The sequence below is a fragment of the Lagopus leucura genome, unplaced genomic scaffold (genome assembly GCF_019238085.1).
Source record: "Lagopus leucura isolate 7727_CA_CO unplaced genomic scaffold, USGS_WTPT01 Super-Scaffold_73, whole genome shotgun sequence".
NCBI lineage: Eukaryota > Metazoa > Chordata > Aves > Galliformes > Phasianidae > Lagopus > Lagopus leucura.
Genome location: NW_024962252.1, coordinates 215,457 through 241,642, shown reverse-complemented (window position 1 = coordinate 241,642; position 26,186 = coordinate 215,457). Strand labels below are relative to the sequence as shown.

Genomic DNA, 26,186 nt, shown 5'->3' with positions numbered 1-26,186 from the left:
ACATGTGTCAGAAAGTGTCTCAAATGCTTTTAAAAACCCTAATTTTTCCTAACTGTAAGAGAACAAAGTTTTGTGCACATATTCAAACAAGTGCAAGGATTTGCTCCTACATTTCACTGTAGGAGTGACAATAATATTGGCATCATTTTTGCCTACCTGTACGACCTGCTGTAGGGAACCTGCTTTGGCAGGGGGGTTGGACTCGATGATCTCTGGAGGTCCCTTCCAACCCCTACAATTCTGTGATTCTGTGATTTTTATACTGCCAGTGAACATAAAGCCAAAGGGACCCATGTGCAAAACAGGGCCCAGATAAACTAAGGAAAGATACATTCTTGGCCAGAACAGGATGTTATGTTACCTGTAGTAACTCACGAGTAGTAAAGCAGATTTGATGCCACTGGATTCCCAACCTCTTTAGCACCAAAGGGAGCATGGAAGATTTGCATGCTTCTTTTTGAAAAGGTGGTGGAAACTCGCAGTTGAAATTGAGTGTGTGTGCATATGCTTTAGAAGATACACACTTTTTCTTAACTGTGTCTTTCACTCAGAGGTTCTTACCTTGGGTGAAGGCCAAGACCTTTTCGCTAAAGTCTTCATTCTTGTAGTTGAACCCTGCAGCTGCTCCAGCGTTTGTTGTTGCTTCCAGTTTCTCCTGAGTTCCTGCTGTCACGATGGGAATAGCATTTGCCAGTCTGACCAGCTGAATGGCTGCCATACCGACCCCGCTAGCTCCAGCGTGGATCAACACTGTTTCCCCTTTCTGTATTTTACCTGAAGGAGGATGTAAAGGAAACGATTACCCTTTGGGGATTATCTGGGAAGTAAAACATGATCAAAGTGGCAAAAACTGAACAGATAAAAATAGTGAAATCTTAAAGAGATGCCCTTATTCACTGAGTCCTATTTACAACTTCATGTCCCTTATTAAAGCAACAAATCCAGAATGAACACAACTCCTGGTGTACTAACAGGACTCCATTCTACTGACTTCAGTGAACTGCTGCCAACAGAAAACTCACTGAATGTGAATATTGAGAAGTCGGGCACTGAGCAGTGGAGAAATTCCTCAAGTTTTGGGTAACATTAAGGATTGGTTCTCCTGAAGTCAGCAGAGTATGTTGTGACTGGACAGATGTGGTCAGGATTTCAGAATGTGAGTTCATACCTTATTCTGACCAGATAGGTAAGATGTGAATGGTGTGACAGAGAGAACAGTTTGAAGGCAGACAGCATTCAGATGGAGGCAACAATCAGAGGATTTAACAGCAGAAATGAAGGTGAACTGTTTTGACAGGATAGAGTCACAAGTACACCTCACCTACAAAATGCAGCAGCTGAAAAGCTGTTAACCAAGCCTCAGGAATGGCTGCAGCCTGAACAAATGTAATGTCTTTGGGAACTGGCATCAGCTGGCCTTCAGGTACTGTAACATATTCAGCCTGGCCGCCTCCAGAGAGCAGAGCCATCACTGCATCGCCAATCTTCCATCGCCCAGTGCAGCCAGGTCCAAGCCCAGCCACACTCCCAGCTGCTTCTAAGCCTAAAATATCACTTGCTCCCTTGGGGGGAGGGTACTTCCCTCTCCTCTAAAACAAAACAAAAGAGAGGGTAGGGAAGGAAAAGCCATACATCAGTGAGTGTAACAACCTGTGGTATTTTATTTGCATGCCTCCTATCTGCACGCCTTTTTATTTTATCCTGATTTTGGACTGTGCAAAGGTTTCAGTAATTTAAGGACCTTCCATCCTTTGGCAACACTCCCTTTTCCCTAGTAAGTATATTTGATTCTTAAAACTGTGCAAGTATCATTTGCTGCAAGCTCCCTACGTCCACACCAATCCATACTGGGAATGGCTTTCAGTTCCTGATCATCGTTTTCTGCTCAAATTAGGGAATGGTCTGAGCATCCAGAAAGACTGGAGCTCTCATTTTACATCTTTTTTTTGAAAGACAGCTGCTTTTCCATGTCTCCATGTATTGCAGGGACCAAAATAAAAGCATTCACCTACTCAATCAACACCTCTTCTTCAGCCCTATGAGCATTTCCTTAGAAGACTCCCATCCACATGCTCACCAAGGCCAATCTCTCTTAACTCTTCTGATTTGTCAGGACTACAAATGGAGACTTGAAAAGTTGGTGTTTTCAGGTGCATAAACCCACTTAACATACACATACCTGGAGTAAATCAGCCCTATTCAGAGCACTGGCAGAGACTTTCACAAGAACTTCTCCTTCTCTTGGATGTGGTTTCATCACTTCTTTCACATAGAGATTTTCTGGGCCTCCTGGGCAATCAAAGTGGGCTGCCAGCATCTTCCCTAAAAACCAATCATGTCAAAGTCAGCATGAATGCAGGCATACTGTATAGGTGGAACATCTCTGCGATCTCTGCGATTAGTACAGCTAAACTCCTACACCTCTGGAAGGCAGAGACATGGGCTGAAGTGCAGATGGACAACACAGACTGTGAAGCAGTTTGAAGGTGAAAGAGCTGCCTGAGAAACAGTGAGTTAGCATGACTGAAGGGTAAGAGATGCTTTGAAAACCTTCCTTGCCTCCCTTAGCAGGTGATTCCTGACTGCTGCGTGCTGGAGTCACTCCTGTAAAGGGTCCCACTATTGCAGAACCTTTCAGGTAACTCTTCAAAGCTTCTGGTTTTGCCACCAGCAGTGTTGAGATGGGCTGAGATGTCAAGCCTGTTTCCACCTGGAAAATCAAACTGGAGTAATCATCCTTCTGGGTACTGAGTGGAAGCACAAGAGGAAAGAATGGGAAAATCCCTGTTATTTCCTGTACTTTGCAGCATATAAATGCAATATAGATCTGCTGCACAAATGTGTGTGCAGGATGCACTGCAAGGTTGACCCTCTTCAGGTAAGCAGAGCTGCGTGATAGAGCTGCATGCCCTCTGCAAAGTCAATTGCTTTACATGATCTGCACAAAATGTTTAAGTGCGGACTTAAACATTTGTTGTAAGGCTGGAAATGTGGAATGAGAAACACCTTAAAGCCCAGGGATGTAATTCCCCACAGGGTGGTGCTCTGTGGCTGCTTTATGGTGAGTTGAAAACTGCTACCAATTATTGGCGTAAAGTGTAACTTTAAGGCTTCTTGTTCTGAGACTGGCTGGTTTTTTGGTTTTTTTACTCTCAGCTAAACCAGTCAATCCAGCCTGTCAACATTTGTCTGTCAGCACAGAAATGTAGTGGGAAGCCCACTGGATAGCACCCTATACACATTTCTCCCCTCTAACCCTGTTCCACTACAAACAATTAAAAATCAGATGGTAAAGAAGTTTTCAATCCCTCTTCTGACAGTCCACCAAACCCATTTTTATGAATGCTCTGTTGCTGGAAGCAACACCAAAATATGCATGTATATAGGTTTTAAAAAGTGTTAGCAACGATATGAATACCCATGTTGCTTTCAAACGCTTACAAGTGGAGAACCAAGTTTCCAAGCACAGTACCTTCAAACGATCAGATGTGCCAGCGGTGGCCTGAAGCAGCAGTTTGAGGGTGCGTGGTTCCTGGCCGTGTCTTGTGAGCCACCTTTTCCTCCAAGGAAGAGAAGTTGTGCAATGGGAACTGTCACTGGGAGCAGTCAGGTCTGGTTCCCTCCTCCCAGGCTCTGCCTTTGCAGTCAGCTGTTCCCCAGCAAGACAAGGGGTGCATTCAGAAGAGGTCGTGTTTTACTTGGAGGGAAAGACCTGAACTCAGTCAGAAATATTAGCACATCTCACTGCTATTTCTTCCCATAGATATGTTTTGTTCCACGGATGGAGGCAGAAATCTGCTTTTCCCTTTGACATCGACCTTGAGATTTCACGCACGCCCCCAGCGTGCAGGGAGGTTTGGTTTGGTGCCTTTACCCTGCTGCCTTTCATTGATTGGCTGGTTGTGTGCGTTCGGAGCTTCCTGAGCGAAGCATTTAAATGCGCTTTGGATTTCTGAACTCTGAATAGCACAGGCTGGATTTACTCACACTGTGTTAAGGGTGCATGAGCTGTGACCGCCCTTAATGCTAATTAGATCTGTCGCTGCTTCCTATGAGACTGCAGCACTCAGACCTCGCTGGCTCGTGTCCATCCACCCACTGCATTTCTCCCTGCTGGTTCAGCCACCTTATCTCACCTCTTTGCTGAGCTTTGCCATTTCCCACAGTGGGAGGTGCCTCAGGTTATGCCTTTATCCACATCCCACCTGCCAGCTCCTGATTACGTGGGAGTTGTCAGGAAATAAAACTGCCATTTCAGAGTGTTTAGATACGGTATCAATTTTCATACGTCTGTCTGTGTGTGGGGTTCTTTTGTGAGTTTCTTTTTGTACTGATTTTAATATTTTGGGATTTGGACACTTTGAAACTAAAAAAATTTAGAAACAAATATAGCAAAAAATTCTTTGAATCATAGAATCATAGAATGGCCTGGGTTGCAAAGGCCCACAATGCTCATCCACTTCCAACCCCCTGCTATGTGCAGGGTCACCAACCAGCAGACCAGGCTGCCCAGAGCCACATCCAGCCTGGCCTTGAATGCATCCAGAGGTGGGGGCATCCACAGCCTCCTTGGGCAACCTGTTCCAGTGCCTCACCACCCTCTGGGGGAAAAACTTCCTCCTAAGATCCAACCTAACCCCCCCCCCGTCTCAGTTTAAAACCATTCCCCCTTGTCCTATCACTACCTACATGTGTTTATTTTCACATGACTCCAAGAGCTATAGATTATTTGCTTCTGCAGATGAGAAGATCATGGGACCTGGTTTTCTTGAGCCTGTTCTTCACCTGGTGGTAAGGCAGAGCCTCAGTTGTCTTCTGTACAGTTCAGGAACTGTGGAGATGTGGCATTGAGAGACATGTGGGACAGGTTGCAGTTGGACTAGATGATCTTAATGTTCTTTCCCACCTGAACGATTCTTCAATTCAACGGTTCTAGCCTGGTAGCAATGTTGTCCCTCCTCCTGAGTCTTCACAGAACTTCACAATCCACTGCAGGTTAAAGTATTTCTATAGCAGTCAGTGACAGTGCAAACAGACATGTGAAAAATGCGTTTTAATATTCAAAGGTGTACAGAGCAATCTGAAAATCTGTTAATGCAGCAATTTCCTTAGCCTCCTACGTCTGTGGTGCCATAGAGAAACGCTATGAGTTATTTTGCACAGGAAAATTGATCACCTTGTTATCTGAGAACAAACTAAAAGACAACATATAAAAGCCTAAGGAAAGCATCTTAAACCAAATCCCATGGGCATCACTCTAAATTCTATTCAGAAACTTGGATGATACATGCAGAGGGTACTCCTCTTGGGAGCTGTGAACTGTCAGGAGTTCTTGAAAGAAAAACAGAAGGAAAGAGCCTTCACTCTGCACTGGAATGCAATAAAACAGCAGGTGCTTGCTGGAATTGGATAATATGTCAGAGTTCTGTATTGTTTTGCTGGTGAACAGCCCTTCTGAACTTGATGGAGTTCGAGTTTTCTGCTGATTCAGCTACCCTTCTCTCTTAAGTAATCCGCTATAAAAACACAAAGAAATAAATTTATTTAAAAAAAAAGTCAACAATGATGAAAATCACACACAAAACTGCTGTAATCGAGATGCTTTTTTCAAGTTCAAGTCCACCTCAGGCTTTAATTGAAAGGACAGCAGTCTTCCTAATTGCACAGCCAAAATCCTAATGCCTATATTCGTGTGGTATTATCTGTTCTACAAAATAAACACTGATCACTTTATACCTAAATCATTTGCAAAAATAAGATGCAAGTAAAAGCTAATGCCACTTTGTTTTCACAAAGAAATCATCCTGAAGGGAAAGAATAAACTCACATTGTCAAAACTGCAGGAAATCTGGCTCTGGAAACATGTAGTGGAAGTTTGAAGAATTTATTGCTGTCAGTCTTACAGCTCATTTCAGACTAAACAGCTTAGGCCCCAGAACACAGATTAATTGCACTTACATGTAGGCACCTAGACAAGGAACAACGCTGAGCACAATAGATCTGGAATTTCATTCCTGCACAGTAAAATGGGCATACTCAGAGGTATAGAAATATCTGTTTCCATGGTGAAAACCAGGGCTACTCTGGGATCTGCTCTTTGGCATTCAGTCCATCTGGATGATGTGATAAAATGATTTTATCCCCAGTAGTCAGCCGCACACTACAGCAATAGGATGTGTATCTGTTATTTGTCTCCCTGGCATAATCCTTGCCAGCACCTCCACACACTGAGAAAGCTACATCTGAGATGAGCACAGCTTGTCTGTGCAAAGGGCTATGTTTTGCTTTATTCTCAAACGGGGAACAAGTGTGAGATTTTAACCCTAAGTCTTTGAAACACCAAACCTCAGAGAGAAGAACTTAAGAGGAGTCCCACAAAGGGAACTTTGGCAGAAGAGGGAAGGAAATGGGCACTTCTGTTAGAGATGAGGTGCTTTGTAACTGTGAAACAAAACTTGAGAGGAAGCAGCTTAATGATGTTTTCAGATTCATATAGGCATAGAAGGAAAGTTTGAAACACCTGGGCAAGCTCATGGGTCTTTGAAGAAATGGAATGTGAATCAGAGTATCGAAGATGATGCTCATATGATGTGTGTTAAGACACGGGCTCAGCATTAGTTGTATGAGGTCAAGGAAACGTGACTGTTGGGTTCCACTGTGTTTAAGGGTAACAAACAAAAAACTTGTGCCACAAAGGCCAATGCAAGAGACAGTTCTGCAACCTGTTGATACCCATGGAAGCTTTGGATCACGGTGGGATGTCTGGAGAGCAGTAACTCATGGCTGTATTCAGGCTGCCAAGATTTTCAAATTTTGATAGTATGTCAGATAAATTTTTGAAGTTGTTTCAAGAGCAGAGCCAGTCAGTGAACCACTGACATGCAGGCACACAGGTACACGTGTTTGTCTTACCGAGTTTCTCCACAGCTTCCACACACACACTGGGATACATGCCCACTCTGTATGTAGCAATCAGGATGAAAGCTTTTGTCTTCACCATTATGAGGCCTCCATCTGCCTAGATAATACAAGTAGGACAAAGTTAGATGCATACACATACATATTGCCTTACAATTTAGGTTACTCACATTCCCTTTGCCAGTATACTTGAGGAAAAGACGAATACACTCAAATCCTAAGAAAGGATGTAGACAGAACAGTAGCTGTGCATGTTTTGAAGACTGCTGCTTATTAAAGCCACTCAGAATCCTTATTGTATTGCCCATTGTTGCTTCCAATAATTAATCACAGAATGATAGAATCATAGAATCACTCAGGTTGGAAAAGACCTTAAAGATGATCGAGTCCAACCACAACCCAACCATACTACCCAACTCCAACAGCCCTCTGCTCAATCACGTCCCTGAGCACCACAAACAAATGGATTTTAAACACATCCAGGGATGTGACTCAACCACCTCCCTGGGCAGCCTATTGCAGTGCTTAACAGCCCTTTCTGTAAAGAAGTGCTTCCTGATATCCAACCTAAACTGACCCTGGCACAACTTGAGGCCATTTCTCCTCGTCCTGTCACCAGTGAGAAGAGACCTGCCCTGCTCTGCACCTTTAATGTATTATTGCACAGCAGTGTGAATAAGTTTCCCCAACCTGCTGGGAAAGCAATACCAAGAGAAAGAAGGAAAGAAACACATGAAAGAATTCATCCTAAGGCAACCAGACAGTAAAAGAAGGAAGTAGGAGGCTTCCAAACTTCTCAGGACTGCCACAGCTGTCAACATACATTTTTAAGGTAGATGGAATGCTCATCTGCTCGAACGCACTTATAGTGCTTCTGCTTGAAGTAGAGTCCTTCCTTTCTAACTTGCAGCAAGTTCTTGTAGAAGGCATAGATGAGGTTTATGGCATTCTCTGGTGGCACCTGTGTGCATACAGCACAGTGTTATGGACTGAAAATGTACGTCTTCACAATGACGAGCCGCTCTTTACTCATGGTTTACTCACCCACTTTCTTTGATAGTTCACTTAAAATTACGTTACCTCAACCCCTAGGGCTCTGTTACAAAGTCTTCTGAACACATTCCTCTGAGCATCCCAATGGGAACTGTGCGTACCCTTGTCAAAACCGTTTGGTGGTGGTGTCACAGGGATTAGGAAAGCACGTCTCAATGCCAGAGGATGCGCAGACACACACGTGCTCACAAAGCACGGCGCAGCGCAGCTCCCCGCCCGCACCGCCACTCTGAACTCCTCCCGCCGCCGTCGCCCCGCAGCTCCCGTTTCTTACATAGAAGCCAGAGGTGGAAGCGCAGACTTCCCTTTCATTTATGCCGATCGCAGCTGCGTTCTCCACGTGCTTTGTTCTGATGAGGCTTTCCTTCAGCAAAGCCTGAAGTTGGATCATTTGTTCTGCGAGAAGGAACAGATGTGTAAATGTTTAAACGTTCGTCCTCTTTTAAGCTGCAAACCAATTCTGGGAATTTAGGAGTTTCGATAATTAATGCTAACCTTCAAAGTAAGACAACAAAAATCCCAAACCTAAGAGACCGGCAGTAGAACGGTCCCCCTTGCCAAAAAGGCTGTAAAACCCCTCCAGAAGTTAACTTTTATAGCATTTCTCGGTTGTTTTTCATAGCCGCAGGAGCCGCCCCGTGCCCGCAACCGCAGCCCCGCGAGGCGTCGCCAGGGCAACTGCGCCCCCAGCGCCGCCTGCGCTGCCCACAGCGCTCCCACTCGAGAGGCGGGCCGTGCTCGGCTCCCGATTGGCTCACTCGGCAAGGCGCTCCCATTCTGATTGGTGGAAAGGTCCGCCCTGTGACTCCGGACCGGGCGTTCGCGTTGCTATGGGCTGCCGGAGCGCTGGCGGCGGGCGCGGAGGGATCTGGCCGCTCTTCTTCCCGCCTCGTCCCCTTTAGCCCGGGCGGCCACCGCTGGGTGCCCGCCCTGAGGACAGGGAGCCGAATCGCTGTCCTGGGGGTTCCCTCCTCTTCCGAGAGGCTGGAGGTAGTGGGGAGGGACTATTTTCTCAGGCGGAAGAACATACGGAATGGGTGGTGTGATGCAATCTGGGGCGGCGCCATTTTTGCCGCCCTGGCTTTACTGCACCTGTGGCGGCGCTGAGGTACCCGGGTCGGGGGCTGCCTCGGAGCGGCCATCGTTGGGTCCTTCAATAAGTTTGGGAGGAAAGCCTTTCTGAGAATTTCACAGGGTTTGAAAGTCCTCATTCCGGTGTGTTTTAATACGTAAAAGTTTTAGTATAGCAGTATAAAGTGTTTCTCTTCTGAGGGGAAAAAGGAGAGGAAACCATGAACGTGCAAATCCTCTTCTGTGTGAGGATTTGACCTGTGTATGCAAACAACACAAATAATCTTACTTTACGACATTCAAGAGGAATAAAAAGCAATTGTGTGTCAGGCGGTAATTTGAATTCTTAATTCTCTGCTTTCCTTTAGCAGGTTTCAGTGCGCTGCTAACGAGTGTATGTATGGTTTTTATAACATGGATATCAAGTGCGTTGTGACTGGAGTTGGTCTTGAGGGTTTAGTTCCAACCTAGAACGTTCCATGACTGTGAGCCTGCTGGGCAGCTTCTCTTAGAGGCTTTTGTCAGAATGGGCTTTTGAGAGGACAGAGCCTCCCCTGCAAGGGAATTTACTTTCTGCCACAGAAATGATTAATCTGCCTTCTCAGTGTTTCTGCAAAACCGTGCTTGGGGAGTGTATGGGAACTGCTGAGTCACAGCCTGAACCCCTGATTGATCACCTGAGGCAAGCAGTGAGTCAGCCAGAGGAGCACAGGTGAAGGCAATTCACCTGTGCTGCCGGAAGGGGTGGAGCCAGGCTCCACTCCTCCTAGCCCTATTTAAGAGCTGGCAGCCAGTGGGGAAGGATCTCTTCTGGAGATCAGCTCTGCTGGAGTTTTGTTAAGTGAGCCCAGGATAGGGGTAAGCTTTCTATCCATTCTCTTTTTGTTATCGTTATCTGCTTTGCCAAACTCTCTTGTTTATTTTGTAATTATCACATCTTAATATTCATTGATTATACAGGGGAGCTGCTGTGTATTTTAGCAGAGGGAAGAATGCTCTGCTCTACTGAACAGTACTCCTGAAGCAAGAGGAAATTTATTATGTTAGTGGAAAATGTTGGTGATAAGTGGGTGGTTGGACTGGATGATCTTAGAGGTCTTTTCCAACCTTGGTGATACTATGATTCTATGAAACATACTGGTGCACATATAATGGAGGAGATGGCATTTCCTGTCTTGATCTCAGTGTTGGTGCTTTAGCATAAGCTTCATCTCTTAGAACTGGCTTTAAAAACCACTGAAATGCAACTATCCCTATTGTGGAACGTAGTGGTTACTTGAAGGTAACTTTTATGTAATTGAGAAAGGCACGAAGGAAAGAAGTAAAAGTCACAAGGCAGAACCTGATGACTCTGAAATGTTTTCAAAGCTGGAAGCATTCTGGAGTAATTTGTGGTTCGCTTTGTTCTTTGAAACAAAATTTGCCATCCATTCATTAGGGAGATGAGAACAGACAGGTAGTGCCAGACTATCTGCCTCTAAACGTGATACTTTGTCTCCCTGCTTTTCACTTACAGTGATACAAAATGACGGTTGGTATGTTTGGCAGTTAGAATTCCTACAGAGCTTTGTTGTGTGTTTGTCTGGCATTGTTGGACAACTAGCTTTTTGGTGTTTATGGAACAGTTTCATATGGTTTGGAATGCTTTAATGCTTCTTGCAGCCTCCCCCTGCAATGCATACTGCACATAGCTCAGAGACTGCTCCCCAGGCTACAGGTCCACCATCTGCAGCAGAACTCTGTCAGCACAAGCTGTACCAGGTGAGCAACTCTGCATTCCTTCAGCTGTGAATTCTGATGCAAAGAGTGAAAATGAAACATGAAACTTGTGTACAGCTGAGAACCCAGGGCATTTGGCTATATCTGTACTTCCTTCTTGGCACTGGCAGCTGGTACCCACAGACCTGCCTTCCCTGACCAGCACCTGAGATCATCAGGCATCCCAGTGAGCAGGGACATCCCTGTGGTTTTGTCTCCACCCTATGAATGCTCAGGGATGTGTATCACAGAATAGCCAGGGTTGGCAGGGACCTTAGGGATCATGAATCTCCAATCCCTGCCCCACATGCAGGGCCACCAACCTCCCCGTTTAATACTGGATTAGGCTGTCCAGGGCCCCATCCAATCTGACCTTGAATGACCTCTCTGGGCAGCTGTTCCAGCACCTCACCACTCTCTCTGTAAAGAACTTCCCCTGAATCCAACCTAAATCTCCCTTCCCTCAACTTCAAACCATTTCCCCCTGTCCTGCTGTTATCTGCCCTTTCAAAGAGTCGATTCCCCTCCTGTTTGTAGGCTCCCTTTAGGTACTGAAAGGCTGCACTGAGGTCACCCCGCAGCCTTCTTTTCTCCAGGCTGAAGAAGCCCAGCTCCCTCAGCCTGTCCTCATAGGGGAGGTGCTCCAGTCCCCTGATCATCTTCGTGGCTTTTCCCTGGACCCTCTCCAACAGCTCCCTGTCTTTCTTGTACTGGGGGTTCCAGACGCAGTACTCCAGATGGGGCCTCACAAGAGCAGAGTTGATGGGGACAATCACCTCCCTGTCCCTGCTGGCCACCCCTCTTCTGATGGAGTATATGTGTATTATGGGAAGAGTCATTATGCTCTCCCTTTCCTGTCCATTTACTGTAGGTCAGGCTGTCTAGAATCCAAGTACTGTGCAAATCTTCCAGAGAAACCCCAAACGTTAGTACTGGTGGAAGCATCAGTAAATGCAGTGCTGCAACGATGTTACAGCCTGTCTGATGCATGCATGAAAGGGTTGCTGACTCAGTAAGCAGTGGTCTGGTTCCACAAGAGCTGCTTCCATTACAGCTATGTAGGATTGAACCTGTATGTATATCTGTTTGAAGAGTGCTCTCACCGTTAAAATCATTGCTCTAGCTTGGGATATCCCTATCTCCAGTGCTTCTGTTTCGTGTGTGTGAAATGTTTTCTCCTGAAGTAATGCAGAGAACTGCTAAAGTGATGTTTTGCTGTAATTCTTGCCCTGGGAGAATGAGGTTTGCAAGGCAGCATGGTATGAGGCTCTTAGGTGAACTTCTTGTATCCCAGTCTGTAGTCTGACTGTGGAACCTGGATGAGATCTTTATAAAGCAGGTAGATGTTTTTCATGCAGACTTTTTCCTTTTTTTTTTTTAAATTTATCCAGAGGTGCTCCACAGCACCAGCAAGGAGCAACGCAGCAAATACATTTGATTGCAGTAGATTCTCTGGGAAGACAAATACTAGCAGATACTGGCTGATACAGAAGGACTTCTATCGTGCGAAGGTACGAGTGGAGGAGTGGAATAGAATGGAAGGAATGAAGGAAGGAATAAAAGATGGTTGTTTGCAAAGTTCTGGAGGTCTGAGTTATGTTTGTCGTTGGAGAACAAACAACTGAAAATATTAATCTGGTGGGTTTTATTGAGCACTTTGAGGTACCTTTGCTGAGTTCTGTGACATTCAGAAAGTTTTCACATGAAACCTAAATGTTGGGGTTTATTTGGTTTTGGTTTTTTGTTTTGGACACGCTTGAGCAAGTGGCCTGGATCAAGTGGTGGCACAGCCCCAGTGAGGAGCATCCAAGGAGGTGCCTGGGCTGATCACAATGAACGTGAACGCTTTTGTTCTTCCAAAACATGACTTGAGTTTAATCTGTCTATTCAGAGCAAGGCTCACAGAGCTCTGTGCTGTTCTGCCAGCTGTGTTAGGGTGTAACATGCCTTAAATCCCAGCTCAAGTAACTATTCTGATCTAAGGTAATTCTGACAGCTGCTGTAACTCCCTGCTTTTACTTCATGTCTTTTCTTGCTGTTTTGCCAGGTGGCTCCTGATGAAAGCAGAGACATCATCGCTTCTGCTCAGTCCATCTTAGACAGAGAAAATTACTTTGTGAGAGTAAGAAATGATCTCTTTTCTCTTGCTTGCTGTTAGTTTTCTGTATGTAAAAGTCAATGAATTATGATAAAATGTCAATTGTCTATATTCCTGGAAAACTGAATTCAGAAATACATCCGTCTGACTTCCTGAGGACAGGACTGAACTGACAACCCTAAATGTGAGTTTCACAGTTTTCCATCTTCAGTGGCTGAGTGCCCATTTGCACCTAACTTTAGTTCTGTGGATGAGATGGATGGCGGTGAGACTGAATAATGGACAGCAGGGCTGACCCAATCCAGCAGACTGCCACTGCTAGAGGAAAAAAAATCCTTTTCCCAATAACCTGTGGGGGGGGGGGGGAGGAGGGGAGGAGTGCAGGAGTGCAAAGAAGGGCTTGGAGCCAACAGGACAGAGGGAGCAGCAGAAGGGAGGGCTGGCAGGGAGGGCAGCACTGCCCAGTCAGATCAGGTCAGCTGTGCTGCATAGCTTCATCAGTGGACTCATTAAGATGATTGCTTGGCTGACGTGTTGTGTGCTTGTTTTTCCATTTGTCACACAGGAGGTGGACAGGTATTTGAGGCACCACGATTTCTTAAATCTGAGAAAGAAGGAGATCCTATACAAGAAATGGCTTGAGGATGTTTCAGAGCCACTGCTGTGGAAAATTGAGGACAAAATGGACAGCCAGTTGAGGGAAGAAATACAGAAGAGGAGGGAAGAACAACTGTCTCTCTATTTAAACTACTGTAAAAAGAAGGTATCAAGATACAAATTTCTGCCAAGGAAAGAGTTGTGGATGAGACTGGGGTCTTGGCTGCTATTTGCTGTTAGTTGACCAGCCTCGTGTTCCAATGTGCCTTATTTAAAACTTACTCTTCCTGAGGACCTCTGATTGTGGCATACATCATCCCAGCCAGTTGTTTAAATTCGCCATCAGAAAAAAGCAATTGCTTTGTTCAGTGCACTGAGCACACACTGGGTTCTGAGAATGGTCAAAGAGTGGATTTTATTTGTGAGTTCCATCAACAGAACTCCATCAGGTGAAAGCAAAGGCCAGCAGTCACTGTAGGAAATGCTTCTTGTTGTTGCTCTGAATTTCGTGTAATTCTTTAAGAGATTCCATGACTCAACTTTCTGCACCTCTGACTTGGATATCAAGAGCAATAAGGGCAGTCAGATCACCTGCCACAAATAGCACAGTATTTTATACAGGGCAGGCTTTTGTTGTCAGTGGAAACCACTGCACAGTGTATTTATGAGACTGTAAACAAGCTTCCTATCCAGAAATGAGAACACTGGTCTTGGGATCACTGGGAGCTGTGGCGTTGAAATGAGAACAAACAATCTATTCTTCAAAAGTCTGATGTGAAAGATCCATGCATTTAAACTGCACTTAGTGATGAAAAGCTGAATCAGTCCTTCAGCCCAGGTCCTGGCATTTGGATCTGTAAGATGTACTGTGCACATCTGGGTCTGCATCAGGGCATCTTGCCAACCCCTGTGTTGGGTCAGGATTTTGCTGGGTGACCTTTGAACACAGTGGCTGTTGCACTGGAGTGTTCTTCACCCAAACAAGTGCACCATCAATGACCAACCCCCACCTTTTCTCGCTGCCTCAGTGGGCTGCAGCCCTCCAGAATAACAGCATCGTTATTTGCATATGTTTGCATTAATTATGGCAGCATATGACACATTTTGCAGAACTTAAGACACTTCTATGGACTGGCTCACATCCCAAATTCTGGCTGTGCAATTTTTTTTTCCTCCCTTCTCTTTGCCCATTTCCTCTTGCACCACTCCTTGCTTTGTAGGCTTTTTGTTTTGTACCCCAGATCTCGCTTTTTTGTTTCTCTTTCATCAGCTTATTCCCTCTTTCTATGTAAATTCGTCCAGTTTCTCTTCTCTCTTTTTTTTTTTTCCCAGTCCCAAGGCCATACATGCTGAGTTGGAGTTTGTGGCACAGCACCCAGCACTGAGGCTTCAGCCACTACTGTATTAGGATGACATACAGTAATTAACCAACGGGTGGCACTAAAACTTTGCAAATCAAGGCATGTTAGTTCTTAAAGTTTTGCAGAAGGTGAGAGAAGCTGCTATGTGGCCTGCCTGAGCAGTCTTTGCTTTCAGCAGCAGCTCAGGTCCTGTAGGGCTGCCCAGGTGCTCTGTGAGAGTCTGGAGCAGCAGGCCCAATGGCCTGATTCACTTGCCCACTGCAGGGCCTTCAATACAGTGATATCTCACACTTACTGTAGATCCCAGGGCTTTGGTTTGGTTGGTTTGGCCTCACGTTGCAGCCCTACTGACTGTTCCAAGCATAATGTTTCCAGTTCTCATTTGCTGATCTCCAAAAAGAATTACATAGGGCAGAGAGCCAAAAGCTGCATCCCTTCCTTGCTGTGACCCCTGGTGAACTGTGCCCACAGGAAAGCTGAAAACCTTCATTTAAAGGAAAAAATGAGGCCGGTGGGCCTTAGGTGCTTTTTTCTTTTCCTTCTTTGGTCAAAACCTGTTCCCTTGAACAGAATTTTCACTACCTGAACTGCCCTAGTAATAATTAACCTTTTAGTCTGGATGTCTGATGCTTCATGTAAGTACTTACAATGTATATATGCTTGCATTCAATTAAAATGGATGGAGGTATTTGCCTGTTATACTACAATGTAACCTACTTCTCCTACAGGGCTATGTGGCTTTGGAAACTTATGACCCATCAGAATATGACCCACTGTTCCTGAAGACGTGCACAGGCTGCTGGAAGGTGGGGTGGTTTGTGCTGTGGAGATCATATCAGATGCACCAAAGCCTTGTGTAGTGGGTGGGAGAGGCAGGTAGGAAGGACTCAGGCACAAATCCACAAAATGCAATTCTCTAAATCCTTCCTGGTTGCTGTGAGCCCTCGGGACCATCTGTATCTCATCGTTTGTGACAGTGTTGAAGGAGGAGCTGTAATGCTCAGCATTTCTACAAACTGGGGCCACTTAGGTCTGTCCCTCATCTTTTTGTTCATAAAAACTGAGGTTGATATTTCTCCCTGCTAACCAACTGTTTCTTGTGAAGTTTACATTTGTCTGACTTCGGTCTTTGAGACACTCTCATAAAATCCTTGTCTATGTGCTTACGCTTGAAGTTATTGTCTCTGTCACAGGTTTCAATACCAGCTTTACAGGATCCTCTGTTAAAAGCTGTTCAGAAAAAGTTTATTGAGACAGGCATCGTCAAGCAGTGTGAGACAGGTAGGATAAATCATCAGTGTCCTTTAGAAACTTTTCATGCTGGGGGAAGCTCCCCCTTCCTTGGCAAGCATCCGTTTCCTTCCCTCAGGAAGACCGTGCTCTAGCAGAGAGCTGCAGGAACTGCCCCTGCTTCCCCTGGGCCGGCAGCGCATGGATGCGATCGAGTGGCTGAAGGTTCCACACACCTACATTGCTAGTGAGCTCCACAGAACAAGGAGGTAAGAGCTGCTGTGTTTCTTGAGAGAGCAGTTACACCAGGTAAAGCCTCTCGTTTGCCTGCATTGTAAAGTATTTGATAAAACACTCCCAGTGATTCACCTCTTTTTGAAAGCTCCCCGGCCTGCTGGTGCAGTGCACAACAGTTAAAGGAAGTTCTGTTCCACAGTGACAAGAGCATCAAAGCTCAGCTGGGAGCCGGATGTCCTTGAAGCCGGCCCACTCTCTCCCCTGAGCCCATGTACTGGAGCTTTACGCCTCTTGCTGGCCCAAGCCTTTGTCCAGCATAACTGTTAGAGCGATTATGGGCTAACAGCAAGTTCTAGAAGGGAAACTGGTCACAAAGACAAGCATTTCCTGGAGTAACTCAGTGTGGGAAAGAGCCAGTGCAGGAAGCCGTGCTGGGCGATGGCAGCCTTGCTCTTGGGTTGGCTGACAATAGCTTTTATTTCTGTTTGAAGGCTGAGAGTCGTGGACCACCACAAAGACAGTGAGAGCAGATGATGTCACCTCCAGCTCACTGCAGTGGCAAGCACAGCCATCAGAAGGTACTGTCTGCAAAACATGTTAGGTCTTCTGCTAAAGCAAGTGACAGTGGGCCAGGTCTTCTGGAAAACTGCAATAAACTCGTTGTCTTAAAGTAGTGCTTCTGCAGTACTGTTACCAGCAGTCAAAGAAATGTATTTAATACTGCTGCTATTACTTCCAGCAGTGGACAGGGGAATGACAAAGCTTGCATTTAGCTTCAGGTGTTGCAATACTGTATGGAGCTGCTGGTGCCCTAGCGATGCACACACAGTTCTGCTGTGGTCCCCACCTCCCCACTGCTGTAACTGCACAGAAGCTCTGATGTTGAAGCCTGAGAACAGCAGCAGCTCTCTCCCGCTCTCTCACAGCACAAACGTGATCTCTCAAGCGTTGCCAAGATTTAGTTTTATTTAGGATTAGAAATACTGAACCACAGAAAACTGTTAAAAGTAACAGAGGTTGACTCAGCTCTGTAACAGGAGGGTACACAGATGGCAGTCAAGTGTGGAACTGTCAGACACCGGGAGGTATTGCGGCACCCACAGAAAACAAGGGCACCTGCTGTTCTGAATTGCATGCTGTGCTTTTTCAACAAAGCAGCTGAAGGAGGCAGTACGATGGTTACCATGTATCAAACCCTTTACAACAATCTTCCTTAGATCAGCCCTACTTCTGGTGCCCTAAGAAGGGTTTTGCTTGCAGCCAGTCTCATCTTGCAGATGAATGCTGTGCTAGCGCTTCCTCTCAGCAAACATCTTGAACTTTTAACAAACTTCTTTTGAATTTAATTCCATAAGTAAGTTTTTCTCATTATTTCACATTCTCTTGTACAATAAAATATACTTTTTAAAAGTCACTATGCACCAATAGACATCTGTAGACAAATTACATTAATAAACTTATATTTTACTCTCTATATACAATGTTGGCAATGTCAAAGCTTCAAGATTCACATGGAGGTTTGCAAAACCAAGGAACTGTACATAAATAACTTAGATTTAGGAAAACCAAAAGCTGAAAAGTATTGTTCCACATTATTGTGAGTCACAGTATTTAAAACATTGTTTCTAGTTCTTTTTTTACAATGACATTGTCTCAGCAGAGAACGATTCATCCAACTGAAGCGAAAAGAAAAATCAAGTTGCAGTTACTGATTTCAGTGCAGAATTAAGTCAAGTGAAGAACTACACTTGATTCTTAAAGAATATACAAGAGATTGGAGAACTCTCCAGTGCTAAGGCTTCTTCAGCATTTAATCTTTAAAACTATCATCCTGAGACAGGAGGATTCCAGTGGATATCACTTTTCAGATTTCAAACAGAATGATTCTAGTGCGAAACTAAACCATTCCTCAGTCTGCTCATTAGACTATGTGGTAAAATACACGTATGTTTTGATGCCACGTTTCTACCTAATACTTTTTATGGCCCTGACAATGAAAACATTGGCATCCAATACCAACATATTCCAATGTAATAAAAAGGCACTGAGCTATAGTACTGTACACACAGTAACGTCTGTGTTTGCATAGATGAACGACAGCTTTGAACGCAGCAAGGAACTAAATGCAACCAGTGACTGAGGGAATGGGAAAGCAGCAGGTATATTGCTTAATGAGGAGCTTAGGGCAAGGAATCTCATCCCAAAGTTCAATCCGTCAGTTTCATTTGTCCTTCATAAATTAAAGAAGTGCTCTCAGAGGAGTGTTTTCTGGTCAAAGAGCTGCAGGTCAAAACGGACCCAGACCTCGCCGGTCGGCACTTCATGCAGCAGTAAGTGCTTGGTTGTGGGGCCTTTGCTCTCCTGCTCTGTTCGGATTTTTGCTACCGGAATTTCAGTGCGACCCAAAAAATCTGTTGTACAAAAACAAGCATGAGATGTCATTAAGCACAGACATGAAGCTCAGGAAATCTGAAAGCGTGACGTTAATCAGCAGTGCTACGTGCTGCGCAGGGAAGCACCGTGCGGACCTGAAGGGGAAGCTGTTCCCTGTCAGACAGGGGAGCTCAGGGCTGTGCAGCAGTTTTTCAGCATCACGCAGTTTCCTTACCACACAGACTTTGATTTCAGGCACTACTTTTGCTTATTCAGTTGTTACTTCCAGCATTAATGATTCTGTACTATCACACTTGAAATGTTCTGTCTGCGACATCTACAATTTATGACAAGTGACAGTCTCAAGGTCAGAACTAAGCGATGGCACCCGTTTACATGTCAGCTGCACTGCTACAAAGACCATAAAAAAATTAAGTACTTTGGCTCAGACAACTTTTGTTTAGGCTTCTGTATCACTTCACCTTTTAAAGACTACCAGCAGCAGACTGCAAAAAAATGTTTGGTCTCCAAGCAAAAGAACGCTCATCAAGTAACTGCTGTGTAAACGTACCCTAGTACTTTATTCTCAGGCACTGCCTACAATGACAGACAAAAACTCCTTTCAGCTCCCAGCTCTACAAAAAATAGTTCTGTTCCTAATAGAAAAGCCTGAGTGGGATCAAATCTGACTGTTGGCTCTGGGCAGCTATTCAGCCTCTTCAGTATGGAAGCACAGCTTTTTACACAACATTTTGCAGAAAGCAATTGTACCTACAGACTGTTGGTGAAAATCCATGCATCCCAAGTCACAAGAACACTTTATTTTCCTAAAACAAATGTTCACGCACTTACCGTCAGGAGAGAATTGATCCCTGTCAAACATGGTGATACAGAGGACATCCTGATACAGATCCTTAATGAAGAACTGGCAGTTAAAGTTCCACTTGGGGTTCAAGGTGTCCTGCATGGTCCTCGTTGTGTAGCTCTGAGAGCCCATGCTGATTTCACAGTACGGGTTGCTCTTCCCTAAGCAGAAAAGCAGCAGTGAGACACCCCAGAAGTGCCAAAACCTCCCTCTCTGTCTACAGGCTGCTTGGACACACATCTACGCTGCTGTCCAGATGATGTGGGGTTACATATCCACAGATCTTATAGCAGCACAGAGCTGTTTCTCCATTCACTCCTCTGAAGCTAAATAATGGCTGTTATGTCCAGGAGCTGCAGCTGTAACCACATTTCCCAAATTGCCAGACTGCTCTTAATGAGCCTTTCCAAACCCTGCAGGAATGTGAGACTATTTCCATCACTTACCATTGGGTTTACAGGCCTTCAGCTCTGTTGCTTCAATCACGTGCACCATCAAACGTCCTATTCCCGAGGTCTTCTGTGAGCGAGCTGGAAACAAAGAAGTCAGAAATTGGCTGCAACCACAAAAACTGGCTGTTTTTGAAGAGAGATTCCCCCCAGAGATGTGCAGCGTCCTTCAGAACACACTGGTGTCTGGGTGGGTGAGGGAAGAAGACAGAACTCAGTACCTTGATATGCTTTTTCACGTTTCTTCTTCTCAGTTTCAATGTACTGCTCGGATGCTGCTTTGATTTTCTGGACCCAGGCAGTGCTGCAAAGAGCAATCCCAACATAAGAGTTGTACCATAGGCAGGAAATCCCTCATCAACAGCGACTCTGCCCCATCCTCTTTTGCCATTTTTTATTTACTGGATTTCAGAGGCATCACAAGTCAAGTTCGCTTAGGGACCAAAGCTGCAGAGGTTTCACATTAATTCTTATGGCACGCTTCCATATGAGCCTAAATAAATGAAATTGAAATGTCTGTTTTATTACAAATTGCAGGGTCACATGGAAGACTGACCAGCACTGAGGAAGAATCCTACGGGATGCAGGACTTGGCAGACCTAAACTATTCTTCTATGCAACTACAACATCTGGGAGCAGTAGATGCAATGCTGGCTTTCAAGAGCTGCCCTACAAGCGGAACAAAGTGACAGAAAGCTTGTAATTCATACAAGAGTCAGAGGAGTTCATGTCCTGATGGGGAAGCTAAGCCTTGTCCTGCTCACCAGGAACACAGCCCCCAGCCACATTCAGAAAGGTTAACCTCAAATTCGCATTTGCTCTACTCACCGCTCATTGATGTTGTCAGTTTTAAGTGTGTAAACTCTGTCAATGTGTGATATGTGGAAAACTGGCTCATCACTGGAAGGATCCGTGGGCAATTTCACCAGGACTTCATTAAGAAAAACAGGCTGAAAGAAAAGCAAACATTGCTGTGGTGTCATCACCCTGACATTAAGCTGAAACTCTACAAGGATATTTCAGTACATGTTTTTTTCTGCAGGGTGTTTGAAAGTTGAAGGATACAAGAAGAACAATCAGATCACCGTGTAAAGGAGGCAACAAAGGACTGAAAGAAAAACTACTCCGAATCAACAGGACCACGGGGCACCTCCTGCACTCACCATTTTGTACATTTTGAACTGGGAGTTGGACTTGGGGCTGAACAGTTTATCAGAGCCAGAAGAGACAAACTGTTTGACCATGTAGGTAAGCAGCAGGAAGTCGTTGAACAGGAAGCCATACAGCTCCTTGCTGCTCTTCGCCTTGTACAGCTTGCCGCTGTGCAGGAGCTTCCGTGGTCCCAAGCAGTTTGTGAGGGAATTGAACACGGGTTGCTAGGAGAGACAAAAATCCATGAGCAGCAGCAAGCAAATGCAGGCATTAGTTCCTCTTCACAACAGCAATTGCTCAAACTGCTCAAAATCCTCTTTTGCTTACTGAATATGGAGTTACCAGTGAAGAGGAGGGAAGCTGTCTCACGATCTGTCATGGTGTCAGCACTATTCCCAGCTGTAAGCAAGTTAAATCTGCTTACAAACAATAAATGCTCAGGTCTGGACCAGCATTCACCTCATGGTCACTTTTCTGTTGTCCAGAAGTTGTGTTTAAGAAGAGTCCTGCAGTCAGGTAACCTCTTATGAATGCACAGCAAAACAATGGCACCAGGACAGGCACGCTGGGCTCTGTTCCCTGTCCAACCCTGGCTACCAGTGAAAACTGGTACCACACTTCATTTTGAAAACTGTCCCAAAGTGTACGTCTGATTCAGTTCAAAGGCAGCATGAGCAGAACTTCAGGACTGGGAGTTACTTCTGTTTGTTTAACTGTTTGAATGGTATTAATTATACACTGGTAAACGGAGATTCCCCACTGCCAAAATAATGCTTGAACAACGAGGGCTCATCATACTGTGGCTGTGAGCAACATCTCTGCCAAGAGATCAGCAGTGGATCACATTCCCAGTATGGGATGTGGGCAAGCTCTCTCATTTCCCTGAATCACAGAACTGTAGTGGTTGGAAGGGACCTCTGGAGCTCCTCTAGTCCAACCCCCTGCTAAAGCAGCTTCCCTGCCACAGGGTACACAAGAAAGGATCCAGGCAGGTCTTAAGTATCTCCAGAGAAGGAGACTCCCCTGCTCTGGCCTTCCCAAAACAAACTGACACAGCCTCTGCCAGAGAGCACTGCAGTGCAGCTACCTCAGCAAGGCCTTCGCACTGCACGTGGGACTGTATCCATTCCAGCCGGTCCGAGTTCTCTTTCTCACGCACCCCTTCGTTAACCTGAGAACACAGCTCTTCTGCACGCTCCAAGGCAAGCCTGAGGTTACTGTGATCTGGGTGATTTTCTGGAGTATTCTCTAGAATCTGGTGCAAAACAAAATGAGGAGAAACCAAGACAAAAGATAAGCACGGAAGATAGTTCTCCACACTCTTCCAGAAATCCCCATGAAGAGATAAGGTTTTCTTTCTTTTGCTATAGAGAATAAAATCAAAGCATTTTCGTGCAAGACTTCACTCAGGGTACTCACACTCTTTATAAGCAGAGGGTAGCGCGTTATTCTTTGCATGGGTTTCAGGAGGAAACTGGAGAGGGGCATTCCTTTGCAGCGAGGATCCAGAGCAAGTTTCTACAGTGCAATCCAGAGACATGGTATTACTCATCAAGAAACAGCTGCTTCACTGCACTGAAAAGGGTCTGATCAGATTTAATTTTTTCAGGCTTTCCAAGAAATCTCAGACTTTTAGGCTAGCAAACAATACAGTCCACTTGTATCTAGAACAAACAGGAAAGTCAGCGCTGTCATTGTGCCCAGATGCTTCGCCAGCACAGCGCTGTAGCATCATTGCCCATGCAGAGTCAGAACATACAAAACCATTCCAGCTTTTATTCTGACATAATATGCTCCACTCAGGTTGAAAAACAAAACAAAACAAAACAGTGAATGAAGCAAATGCCTGATGTCAACAGTTCAAAGGCACAGCATCAGCTGCAATACAGCAGTGATCCCTTACTTCTTCCTGCAGCTGCCTGTGATGCTCACCATGCGCAACTGAAGGCCCAGCCCCTGCTGCTACTTCATGCCTCATCAGTTTGCACATTGCACAGCACATTCTGCACTACAGCTTTCTTATTTTAACTCCACAGACTCCACCCCCTTTAGACCACGTGGATTTAGGGAAGGTGCAGACACTGGCTCTGTAGCTTCCTAAGGTTAACCACTACACCAAGGTAATGAGGAACAGAATGGGAAATGGTGTAAAGTACTTGCTGAAGAAGCATATAAACCTCCACTCCTTGGAATTCTCTCATCTTATTTTTGCCAGATTTACTCCTCTGGGTTATTCTGATCTGGTCGATGCTGGTCAGAAAGGCTCCTGTCAGTGAGGAAAGCTGAAGGTACAAAGGCTGCTGAACAAGATACCTTTAAGTAGTCCTTGAAATCAGCTTCTTCATCAGTTTTCTGCTGCAGCAATGAAGCCCCGTTAAGCTGGCAGCTGCAGAACCGAATGTAGGCCTGCATGTGTGACAGCTCTGCTGCCAAGATGTCCCCAATCATCTGTACTGGCATTTTTTCTCCTCCCGTTTTCTTACGCACTCGCAAGGCTCTAAAGAGAAAATCAGTTACCTTCCTGCCTTGCATTCAGCTGTTCTGAATGCACACATAGCATACACAGCACATACACAAAAACATGAGACAAAAACACAAGTACTCACTTCAGTAACTTAGTATTTGACATGATGAGTTCCTTCCAATTAATAAAGATCAGCCCCATTTCCCCTTCTGTGAGACAACCCGAATCAGCCATTGGCTTCTGGAAAACCTGCAATCAAAAACATCAGAAAGATGAGCAGCTCTTTGGAGAAAAAAGCATTTGCTCTCCCTTCAGTTGGGTCAGCACTGATTTTGCTTTGTTTTTTATATGATTTTTTAGATTGCTGGTCAACCACAAAACCTAACATTTCACACAGAGGGTGGTGAGGCACTGGAACAGGTTGCCCAAGGAGGCTGTGGATGCCCCATCCCTGCAGGCATTCAAGGCCAGGCTGGATGTGGCTCTGGGCAGCCTGGGCTGCTGGTTGGTGACCCTGCACACAGCAGTGAGGTTGAAACTAGATGAGCATTGTGGGCCTTTGCAACCCAGGCCTTCTATGATTCATGAGGTAAGGGAGGTGCTCACACAACCTCCTGCCTTCCCCTGGCATTTCACAATTTTTAAGCATCTCTTCACTACTATTATTCTTAAGGACAAAGGTGGTGTTTTTCCAAAGACTTCCACATGAAAGCATCTCACCTCCAGGACAAGCTGAAGATCATCCATATACCTTTCTTCTGTCTGAATGAGTTCATGGATGTAGCCCTGCCTCTTCCTTTCCATCGGCTGCATGGTATCGAGGCTTTGGAGATCAGCACACCCTACAAGAAGCAAGCCAGCAGTTCAGATACCACTCAAGCCTTCAGATGTGATGAATTCACAAAGTTACATCAACATATGCCAATCCAAGGGTCATACTATACATGAGCACTTTCTTTTAAAGCCCCTGTCCACAGCAGCACTGGGTTTCAACTGACTGTGGTTTGCACCCTGCTCTCTTTATAGCAGTTTTGAGTCTGCCACCTTTTCACTCCTTTGAGCATCCCTTCTTCCTATGCTGTGATGCAGAATAAGGATTCCTGACTTCCTGTAACTTCCTATGTCTCTTCTTTTCCGCAACGCTGTTTTCAAAGCCATGTTTTCCTTTTACCTTACACAATGTCTGCTGTGAGACGAAGTCATCTAGAACGTGTCTGGTGCTGATTTACAGCACAGCACCTTTAATCTTGACCCCGCTTCTCAAGTAATCTGCCTCGGCTATTAATTTATTGTACAAACCACCAGGACATATTTGCAAAGTTGTGATGCATAGTTTTAAGTAAGTTGTTTTCTAGTTTAGAAACCAAATGAGCCAGAGATACATTGAGTTATTCTGATGCACTGAGTACAAATAATCCAAACCATGCACGAGTACACAGAGAACATTCAATGACACAAATCCAGTTCTCTAAGGGAACATGCAGACTCTACAGTTTCACACTTTTTCTCCTCATTATCTGTGTTAGTAAACATGACCAGCAGTGTTTGAGGTTTAGTAACCAAACAACAAGTGGCAAAAACAAGCAGTAAATATGTTTAGATGGGTCAAGGAGGGTACATAAAGTGCAACTCTGATCCACCTGTTGGCCATCACGTGCTAGCAGAGCACTGCAAGGGAGCAAGGAAGAAAGAAGAAACAATTACAGTTTATTTAAGAGTATACATCGATCACTTGATGCAGCTGCATCCAATTTTGATAAAATCTACACCAGAAACGACAACAGCCAGGCGTAAAATGAGGGCTTTTCAGTTCTGCTGCGTGCATCCAGAAGGATCTTGAACTTTAAGCTTTCTAACAAGAATAAATATTGCTTCATACAAAGAGCTCTGGGTTTGCAGCTCTTCCAGCTGCAAAGAATGCTGCTTCGAGCCTTAGTTGCTTCCAAAGTTATAATGAGGATGAAATCAGAAGAAAAAAAGGAGTGAAATTTTAGCCTGGTGTGATTCCTATGAAGTTTGTATTGCATAATCCATCAAGATTGACTTTGGTCAATGTGTGCTGCTTCTGTTCTAGTGACATTCATGTACATAGCTGGATTTAAGCCCAGCTGGTTCCTGACACACTGGATTCTGGGACAGTACAGTGCAGTACAAAGTACAGTAACTGTACTTTGCTCACACTTAGACCTCAGATCTCAGCTTTGACAAAGTGCTTCTTTTTTCTATTGCAACGTGCAGCCCTCCAACAAGGGACAGCAAAGTACTGAAGCTCCTGTTGCTGTCTGCTTGCATCATAACTGTTAGAAACACACGTACTCTTGTATTTGTGTCTGTCTTGTTCCATATATGTCAAGTTGAAACAAACTCTGGGAGGCAAACACGCATTTCATACACACCAAGGATAGGTGTGATTTATAAAGCTTACTGCCAGACACAAAACAGCAGCTGACTCAGATGGCTGTGCAGTAACCCTGCACTTGGACTGTCATGGCTTTTGGGATCAGTGGATGAGTACTAGTTTACATTTAAATCATCACTGCTCAAAAAGGTCTGAGTTGGG

At 45.0% G+C, this 26,186-nt stretch overlaps 2 protein-coding genes across 12 annotated transcripts in view; one reads left to right on the top strand and one right to left on the bottom strand.

Annotated features, from left to right (window-relative positions):
- Positions 1–26,186, bottom strand: part of ITSN2 (intersectin 2) — an 86,804-nt gene that overhangs the window by 1,391 nt on the left and 59,227 nt on the right. For 3 of the 11 annotated variants that reach the window (XM_042888877.1, XM_042888883.1, XM_042888892.1), the window contains exons 29-42: positions 24,347–24,468; positions 23,769–23,875; positions 23,476–23,659; positions 22,582–22,680; positions 22,250–22,417; positions 21,174–21,386; positions 20,839–20,960; positions 20,232–20,314; positions 20,008–20,091; positions 19,549–19,722; positions 8,246–8,367; positions 7,742–7,879; positions 6,913–7,018; positions 4,777–5,516 (exon numbers count right to left, since the gene is read on the bottom strand). In XM_042888877.1, the coding sequence (XP_042744811.1) occupies positions 5,488–5,516; positions 6,913–7,018; positions 7,742–7,879; positions 8,246–8,367; positions 19,549–19,722; positions 20,008–20,091; positions 20,232–20,314; positions 20,839–20,960; positions 21,174–21,386; positions 22,250–22,417; positions 22,582–22,680; positions 23,476–23,659; positions 23,769–23,875; positions 24,347–24,468 (1,751 nt within the window). In that variant the 3' untranslated portion in view covers positions 4,777–5,487. The other 8 variants (XM_042888947.1, XM_042888871.1, XR_006181876.1 and 5 more) reach the window with 8 other exon arrangements.
- Positions 8,802–17,785, top strand: FAM228B (family with sequence similarity 228 member B). The gene is given in 9 exon segments (XM_042888958.1): positions 8,802–8,926; positions 8,928–8,961; positions 12,192–12,311; positions 12,848–12,922; positions 13,464–13,661; positions 15,585–15,662; positions 16,050–16,137; positions 16,226–16,355; positions 16,815–17,785. Coding segments are annotated over 9 exon segments (891 nt in total). The 3' UTR covers positions 16,858–17,785.